The sequence below is a fragment of the Triticum urartu genome, chromosome 6 (assembly GCF_003073215.2).
Source record: "Triticum urartu cultivar G1812 chromosome 6, Tu2.1, whole genome shotgun sequence".
NCBI lineage: Eukaryota > Viridiplantae > Streptophyta > Magnoliopsida > Poales > Poaceae > Triticum > Triticum urartu.
This window is the reverse complement of record NC_053027.1, coordinates 451,436,065-451,444,729: the sequence shown is the minus strand read 5'-3', so window position 1 is coordinate 451,444,729 and position 8,665 is coordinate 451,436,065. Positions and strand designations below refer to the sequence as shown.

General features: G+C 41.1%; 2 protein-coding genes and 1 long non-coding RNA gene across 3 annotated transcripts; all 3 read left to right on the top strand.

Moving 5' to 3' along the window:
* Positions 1–368: 368 nt before the first annotated feature.
* LOC125516843 lies at positions 369–4,715 on the top strand. Its single transcript, XM_048682140.1, has 7 exons — positions 369–389; positions 490–594; positions 3,440–3,636; positions 3,711–3,813; positions 3,904–4,163; positions 4,243–4,446; positions 4,566–4,715. The coding sequence occupies exons 3-7, from the start codon at positions 3,448–3,450 to the stop codon at positions 4,713–4,715; spliced, it is 906 nt and encodes a 301-aa protein (XP_048538097.1). The 5' UTR covers positions 369–389; positions 490–594; positions 3,440–3,447.
* Positions 2,155–3,372, top strand: LOC125516844. Its single transcript, XM_048682141.1, has 3 exons — positions 2,155–2,452; positions 2,531–2,627; positions 2,710–3,372. Exons 1-3 carry the CDS (start codon positions 2,307–2,309, stop codon positions 3,370–3,372), a joined length of 906 nt encoding a protein of 301 aa, XP_048538098.1. The 5' UTR covers positions 2,155–2,306.
* A 1,175-nt stretch (positions 4,716–5,890) lies between the features above and the next one.
* On the top strand, positions 5,891–7,374 carry LOC125512340. Its single transcript, XR_007285304.1, has 2 exons — positions 5,891–5,938; positions 7,128–7,374. It is a non-coding gene; the product is annotated as an uncharacterized LOC125512340 (long non-coding RNA).
* Positions 7,375–8,665: the final 1,291 nt, after the last annotated feature.

Genomic DNA, 8,665 nt, shown 5'->3' with positions numbered 1-8,665 from the left:
AGGTGTGTGTGGAGTGTCCACTGTTTATTTTTCTTTTAGTATATGATTAGTTGATGGAGTGCTTTTAGTCTGGCTGTTTGATTCAAAAATTATGTGAATAACTGAAATGGTAGATAGATTAGGAGTTAGTGGCTAACAAACAGATGTTATTTATGAAATTGGTGAGCTTAATATCTTGTTGGTATTTTGTAACAAATGTGGCTCCAAGATTTATTGAAGTTGTTATCTTAGTGTGTTCCTAGCATAGCCCAGCCAATGTTGCGTGTGAACATGAATTGAAGGTTTTGCTTAGGCTTCGGCTCTTATGCATTTTTTTCCTTCAGGAGGCTACACCGTGGGAGCTCATCTTCAAGAGATCATTCACCGATGTGCTTAGTGCATCCACTCAAGTGAGTTCCTCTGCCCCACTCAAGTCTAGAGGCCCTCCATGTGTGTGGATGCCATGAATATGTAGAGATACCTCCTTATGTTTGGCACTGATTGTTGTAGTGTGTAATCTGGTTGGTTATTAGGATTCTTGCTACCAACGACTCAACTTCCAGCAGCGGCGCAGTAATCCCCTTTCGTGCTTGTCACGACATCCTCCACTAGTTGGTGAGTCAACCATATCTTTGGTCTGTTTATTTATGGTGGTATCTACCTTTGCTATGTGTACTACCATTGAATTGGTTCTATGATTCTTACTTTCTTTTCCGAGCCACTGTATTTATAGTACTTCAAGTAATTCCTTGCATTCTCTGGTTGTGATATTATCTATTCAGGATTTAGTGTGTATTTGTAGTGACCAAGTGTGAAGCTAGCTAGCATGGATAGAAGTTGGATGGATGCTCCTAGGTATAACGCAGCATATATGTTTTAAATTTCTTAGATGCTGAAACTATATATAACACACTACACATGTACACTTGCATGTAGGCATACAGAGAAGTACTTACAAGGGCTCGCCAAATTCCTAGGCTTTGCATTTAATAAATCATCGGTCGAGAATAAAATCTTATGTCCTTGCAAAAACTGTGTGAACTCATACTGGATAGAAGAGTCTGAAGTCCGTGAGCACCTGGTATGCGAGGGATTTGTAGATGGCTACAAACAGTGGATGTTTCATGGAGAACGTGTATCTTCTTCTTCCATTCATCATATTTTTGTTTAAGGGTGACGATAGGGATGAGGGCGATGATATATCTGATTTGCTAAGAGACCTAGCTGCTGGTTTGGATAAAGGGGGAGATCTTGAAGATGATTGTGGTTTAGATCAGGATGATTCTTTTCTAGAATCTCTCCACAAACTTGAAGCTGATTCTAGACAAGAGCTATATCCAGGCTGTAAGAATTTCTCAAAGCTTCGTTTCCTAGTGAGACTTCTTCACACCAAACTGCTTGGAGGGTGGTCTGATAGAAGTTTTGATCTGCTGTTAGATCTACTAAAAGATGCTTACCCTCAGTCCGCAATACCCAAAAACTCCAATGAAGCTAAAAAAACTAGTCAAATGCCTAGGACTTGGGTATGTTAATATCCATGCATGTGAAAATGATTGCATTCTATTTTGGAAGAACAATGCCAATGCCAATTCATGCCCAGAATGTAAGGCTTCAAGATGGAAATCTGAAAGGAAGAGTGTAGATGGGAAACGTGTCCACAAGGTTCCTAAGAAGGTTCTTCGTTACTTCCCAATAAAGAAGAGGCTTCAAAGGTTGTTTGTGTGTTCCAGAACTGCGGCTCTCACAAGATGGCATGCAGAAGAGCGCACACAAGATGGCTTGATTAGGCATCCTAAAGATTCCCTCCTTTGGAAAGATTTTGATGAAAAAAATAAAGATTTTGCAAAAGACAGCAGAAATCTTAAGCTTGTAGTATGTGCCGATGGTTTTAATCCATTTAGATCCATGAATCTCAGCTATAGCATTTGGCCAGTAGTATTGATTCCTTATAACTTTCCACCCTGGATGATTATGAAGCAATCAAATTTCATCCTAGCACTGTTGATTCCTGGCAGAAATTCTCCTAGTAGTGATATTGATGTCTATCTTGAGCCACTAGTTGATGATATGGTAGATATGTTTCTTGATGGTGTTAGGACCTATGATGCTTCAACCGGAGAGTATTTTCAGTTGCATGCTACCATAATATGCACAATTATAGATAAACCGGGTATATAGGAAAGCTCAAGGGACATGTCCACACCAGAAGTCATGTGGAAGGATCAATTGCAGAGGGCTATTTGTTTGATGAGAGCTTGACATTTTGCTCACACTATTTGGATGATGAGAGTCGGTTGAATCGAGCTAGGAATGATGGAGGTTTGGATATGGAAGTTGATGATACAACTCCTTTCTTCCACAACATTGGTCGAGGGCTGGCTGGCAAGTGCATGGTGATGTTAGATAACAAAACTTGGCTGCAAGCCCACAGATACGTCTTGTTCAATTATGACAACATAGAACCATACCTAGAGTAAGATATCCCTACTATGTATTGCTATTAGGTTATTTCTCTCCTCCTTGTCAATTAATAAATATAACCTATATGCAGCAAACATATGGGTTACCTTTCTTCTATTGGTGTTCGAAGTCATCGAGAAGTCAAGCGTGTGCATTACGAGACCTTTCATGAGTGGTTTAAATTGCACGTAAGTGGGCATTTGACTGTCAACCTATAAGACATATAATTCCATCCCATTGTAGAGTAACAATAGCATTTCATAATCACAGGTGGCAGAAATGGGCGATGAAGCACCTCATGAGATAAAAATATTAGCTAAAGAGCCAAACTTGGTTGATATGAAGTATAGTAGCTACACTATAAATGGGACAGACTTTCATACACAATCATATGATGAGGGCCGGTCATTCCAGAGTAGTGGAGTAGCTCTTGTTGCACAAACCACATCCTTTGCAAAAGGAAAAGGTGACAATATTAGTGTAAGAAACAAGACCTATTATGGCATTATAAAGGAAATTCTTGAGTTGAATTATCAACATGAAGGGAAAGTAGTGTTGTTCAAATGTGACTGGGTTGATAATCGTGTAGAAGATGAATGGGTGCAAACTGATCAGTTTGGAATCACTTCTGTGAATTTTAAGCATTTGTTCAATACTGGTGAGAAAATATCAGACGAGCCCTTCATATTAGCCACACAAGCAACTCAAGTTTACTATGTTGAAGATCCCATTGATGCTGAGTGGTCTACTGTTGTTGTTCCATCATTATATGACATAGAAGAATCTAAAGATGACAATGGTAATGTTTTACGTGTGACGTTGCCTGATCCATGTACTGCTATATGTGTGAGTGTTGCGGATGGATGCATTGGTTCTGCTAGGACACATATAGATGGACTAGTTCTTAAAACAAGTGATATTGAAAAAAAGTAAGTGTTGTGTATGATCCTCTAATGTTTTGTATTTTCAGCGATGTACTCGCATAGTGTGTCTTTTGCAGGAGGAAAAATGGCAAGCGCAAACGGAAGAGCTAAAGATGGTGGGGTCACGGAGGAACAACTGAAAGCGGTAGAGTATGAACTACTGAGAAGCAAGACCATTGAACAGAATGATAAACGGCTAGCAGCGGTACGAGCAACAAGAGCTTCTATGCAGGAAGATATGGAAGCGAACCAAGCCCCCAAAAAGAAAAGAAAGGTATGTAGCCCTGAAGATGTTCTACCTGAAGGAAGCAAATGTAGCTTGCAACACTAAACTATATATCTATGCAGGCACCCTCCAGCGCACCTATAAGCGCGAATGAAGGACGTGTTTTGAGGTCTAGGGTATCAAAAGATCAAGATCATGTAGATCCTGAGCATCAGCCTTCCAAAGGTATTTGTAGTGGGTTATACTTGCTCATATTGTAGCCTAATGTCACTTGCTAGAATTGTTGTATGACTATGTTAATTTTCTTGCATGAAGAGATTACTTGTGAGCTTGATGATGAAGGTAGTCAAAAGAAAGGTGGAAGAAAAATTACTCGAAAGGCTAACATATATGCAAGGCTGAATCAACCCAAAATCCATATTCCACTTAATGGGAATGGCCAGCCTGTTGGGCCAGATGCAACTGAATTTGCCAATTTCATTGGTACTTTGGTGAGGAAGCATATATCACCTGCAGAGTTAGATTGGCGAGATGTTGATGTAGACAAAAAATTGTTAGTGTGGGAGACCTTGAAGGTATAAATGAGCATAATTTATAACTTACTCTTTTTTAATGCTATCTAACCGAGTATTCTTCTTTCTCTCATTTTAATAGGCATTTTATGAGCTCGACTCAACTGCCTTGAGCTTTGTTCTCAACACTTCACACATAAAATGGAAGGATTGGAAGTCAGATTTAAAGAGGTACAAGTTTGATGTTGCACTGACTGATGCACAACTTATGAAAAGACGTGATAGCAAAATTAGTGAAGCTGATTGGAAGACCCTTATTACTTATTGGAGATCTTCGGCATTTGAAGTAAGTCATCCTGCCGAATCAAAAATGTAGTCGTCCTGCTGGACATAGATAAACAAATATGCACCATACATATGGCAGCAAACAATACATGTGATAAATCTCCTTTACTTGTCTTGTAGTCTCGTAGTGCTATCGCCAAAAAGAATCGTGCCAATGCAGTGCCTCATACATCTGGTAGCAACAGTCATGCCCGTGTTGCCAATGAAATGGTAAACGCAATTACCCCAATTAAAAAGATACGCCACTGTGTTTTAGTGACTAATGCATAGTGAAATAAATAAATGATTGCGGGCTGTCAAACTTGGGCATGATCCTCGAAGAGATGAAGTTTATACCGAAACACATACATGCAAGAAAGGGGAAAGGAAAGGGAGTTATGTGCCGCAGGCAGCAGCAACAATTGTGAGTCCCTTTTGCCATGTTTTTTTAGTATTAGACAGAAATTATACAAGTAGAATTTACATAGCAAGTACATATCATTTTGTAGAAAGAACTCATAGAGAAAGGTGAACAGCACCCCGAATTGAAGGAAAAAAACATTAAAGAAGGTGATCTGTTTGCACGTGTATGTGGAATGAAGGAGCCCAGGGGTCGTGTTCATGTGTTAGGTCTAGGGCCAACACCTCAAGATTTGGGCACACCGGGTACACGGGGTAAATTGAGCACAAGAGTTCTAGTTGAAATGGAAGGGCGTCGAGAAGCTGAAAATCGCTTTAACATGCTGGAGGGGCATGTGCTACAAATGCAGGAACAGATGAACCGAATGGAATTGATGTTAGCTTCACAAGGAGGGCATAATCTGGAAACTCCTAGCTCGCAGCACGGTTCCAATTCTCGACAAGTAATGAACTATTTCCACATCTTTTCATTGCATCAATAATCCATCTTCCATGCACTAACTCTATTTCTGTTTGATAGAACTCAAGAGCTGGAGCTGAGGATAATAACGATGGTGAAGAAGATGATGAACAGGATGATGAAGAACCCTTTGTTCATAGAAGAGTTGTTGCAAAGCCCCCTTCAAGAAGCTCATCAGCCTATGAAGATGAAAGCCTTGTAATCTTCTCATCCTTACCTATATGTTGAAATTTTATTTTGTTTCATGTTTCTAAAATAATCATTGATTCAGATTGGTATGGATGTGCTTCTATATGCATGGACTGGTCCTGAAACTCCTGTTGCTAAGGCAACAATTATCTCAGTTGACCCAGACACTATTGTGGGCGGAGAGCCCCTTGGACTAGGAACTTATGAGGTTCTTGTCAATGTTGCGATCAGAAGGGATGCTACTTTGCCTTTTGAAGATGAAGGTTTACAAATTATCGCTGATGCTGTCACAAGGTCCATTGCATGGCCATCTAGCAAGGTAATCACCAACATTGTGTGTTTTGTCCACTTATCTCGAATTGTTTGATGCGTGATACTGACTCATGATCACTTTGCTAGATGAAACCCTACAAACCTGGGGCATGTTCCTCGTCCCGCCGCTAAGGTATATTTGAATCATGAGCTAGTATTTATTTTTTGAGCTACAAAACCAGGGATCGAAATGAACTTAACCAGACCCTTGTATCTTCTTCTTCCTCATGATAGTTGTTATCTAGCTCTGTACATTGAGCAGTAACGATCAATGCTGGTCTATCTTCTCTTATTTTCAATACCTGCCTAGTTCATTGCCACTTCTTAATGTACAGTTCATAGCTTACATGGTTTAGTAGAAATACAAGGAAATAATAATGTGATGCAAAAGTTGCTCTTATGTCCATGCTATTGTTTACAAGAGTTGTAGTCTTAAATTGGTACATAGACCCGAGCAATTCCTATGTTGGGTGGCTCAAGTTGGCTTTCGTAAGTTCGACTTGCCACATGCCTCATTTCCCAAATCTGGTTTGGCCTTAAAAACTATTTTCTATTGCTTGGGTGCTCCCTGGGAGTAGACTCCAAAAGAGTCAGTAGAACATGAGAATCTTCATCTTCTGCGAAAGCTTGCTTTATTTTGTCCATGAACTTAAGTTCTTTAGTCCCTCCCTCCATTCCCAGTTCATCTGAGAACAAAATGTCCATGACTCTTGTTTCCAAAAAGCAGCATACTACAAGAGAAAATGCATCTCTGACATCTTTCATTCCATTAAGTAGCAGAAAATCAATACAGTTTACCCACTTAATTTTCATCTCAAGTAAAACCTCTTTGCTAGAATGTCTCAGTACTCGTGGCAAAACTTCAACCATGGAAATGATACATTCTTTGGAAGTCTGTGCATATAGAAACTTGAAAAAAAAAAGTGTGTGGGCCTTCAAAATATTATGTTTCAAGGCAACATTCTCAGTTTCTAGTACTGCCATGTCCACAATAGAAATCTGCTCTTTAGTATTGATAGTTCTGTTATCACAGTGAGTACACCTCTATATTATGTTGCCTTGTGTTGCTCCGAGTACACCTCTATATTGCTCATATTTCCTGAAATATACTTCATGGTCACGTTGCATCGAGGCTTTATGATGTCCAACACAGCAAAGATCTAATTAACACATGTTGTGGCATTGTTCTAAACTTGAGCTATTTTTTGTAACACTAAAATCCCATAGTTTTTTATTGCCAATTGCCATAGATGCTTTATACAATTATTGTTTTGCCATTGTCTCTGAATGCATGCTCACCATGACATTTTTATCCTTTGTAGGAAAGACATACAAAAGGAGCAGGAAGGAACCAGGAAGATGTCAGTTTACATCAGCTAGAGATTTCTGTAATGGAGCAAAAACAATGCGTCTTTTAGGTCTCATTTTTTCACCTGGGTATTTTGTGTAATGGAGCAAACAATGAATATTGGAGATGCATCTATCATTTTGTAAACCTGTTGGGTGATTCGGTCGTTGAATCGTAAATGTTTCCTTTACTTGTGAGAAGTAATTAATATGTTATCCTTCTTTGGTCATGATTTAATATTTTCGGAGTACATGCAAGTTACTGTAACTTGACTAATATCATATTGTAATGAGATATGCAACTTGATTTTGATTGACATTGTATTGTAAGGCAGATGGGAAATCAAGGGTACGTGGGTATTGAACATTGCTTAGCTAAGCAAAATGTTGTCAAATTGTTGGTTGGCAAAACAAAACAGCATCCTATTGTTAGGACCAACAGAAAGTCGGTCGGCAAAAAAGACACCATCGCACAGTTGGTCGGGAAAGGTTCAGGATAGGGGCAGCAGAAAGTCGGTCGGCAAAGACTGTATTGTCAAACGGTCGGTCGGGAAAGCTTTAACAGCAACACCAGCTGAGAATCAGTCGGGAAAGATTCCGGGGTAGGCCATCAGAAAGTCGGTCGGCAATTCGGTTTATAGGCATCCAACTGTCGGTCGGGAAAAGGTTTTCCCGTCTGGACTTACCCCAACAGACGCTGTCGGTCGGCAATACTTTTTCCCGACCAACTGTGTGTCGGCAGACGCTGTTTTTCCGACCAACTTGTTTGTTGGGGATGTGGTGTTGTGGTGTAGTGAATACCAATCACAACTAGACGTAGGCTTTTACCTTCATCGAAGGGGCCGAACTAGTATAAACTCCCCGTGTCCCCTTGTCCGGTTTAACCCCTTTAAGCTAACCCATTGCGATGGCTCCACGACTAAGTCCTTTCACAAGGACATCTGCCGTGACAAACCCTCGACAGTTGGCGCCCACCGTGGGGCTATCGCACGATGGTTTCGAGTTCTTAAAGGGCAGCTTTGATGGACTCAAGGGATACGCTGTGGGCCGGATGACAAAGAGTCGTCGCGGCAAGCTCTACATCGACAACACGGGATGGGGCCCCGAGGCCGATTCAATCGAATACGGGTACCGGGTCCCCTTTGGTGGGATTCACGTCTTCATCGGCAAGATTGGCGAACCGGGCCCTGAGCCGGACACCTACACCGACATCGTCGAGACGGCTCAGCGTGCAAGCCCTTCCCCGGTTCAGCCTATGGCGAAGCATGTTTTCATAGGTGTCATCCATGGAGCAGAATATGAGGACAGACCGGCATCCGATGGAGAAACTGTTGTCTGCTTCGACGACGAGTCTTCTGGAGAGACTGAATCACTCTATCAGTTGTAGGATGGCCGGATTGGTAGAGGTTCTGAGGGCAACAGTATTCCGAACTCCCCTGATCTGCCAAACCGGGCCGCTATCTTCATGGCCGATACACAATCAGCGCCCCACTCATCAACCGCCGCAGCAATG

What these genes read in the sequence shown, in the direction of transcription:
- LOC125516844 (XM_048682141.1), top strand. Translation starts at nt 2,307, where the DNA reads ATGGAAGTTGATGATACAACTCCTTTCTTCCACAACATTGGTCGAGGG. An exon ending in AACATAGAACCATACCTAGA is followed by an intron (nt 2,453 to 2,530) that starts GTAAGATATCCC and finishes ACCTATATGCAG; the next exon opens with CAAACATATGGGTTACCTTT. An exon ending in ATGAGTGGTTTAAATTGCAC is followed by an intron (nt 2,628 to 2,709) that starts GTAAGTGGGCAT and finishes TCATAATCACAG; the next exon opens with GTGGCAGAAATGGGCGATGA.
- LOC125516843 (XM_048682140.1), top strand. Translation starts at nt 3,448, where the DNA reads ATGGCAAGCGCAAACGGAAGAGCTAAAGATGGTGGGGTCACGGAGGAA. An exon ending in CCCCCAAAAAGAAAAGAAAG is followed by an intron (nt 3,637 to 3,710) that starts GTATGTAGCCCT and finishes ATATCTATGCAG; the next exon opens with GCACCCTCCAGCGCACCTAT. An exon ending in GGAGATCTTCGGCATTTGAA is followed by an intron (nt 4,447 to 4,565) that starts GTAAGTCATCCT and finishes CTTGTCTTGTAG; the next exon opens with TCTCGTAGTGCTATCGCCAA.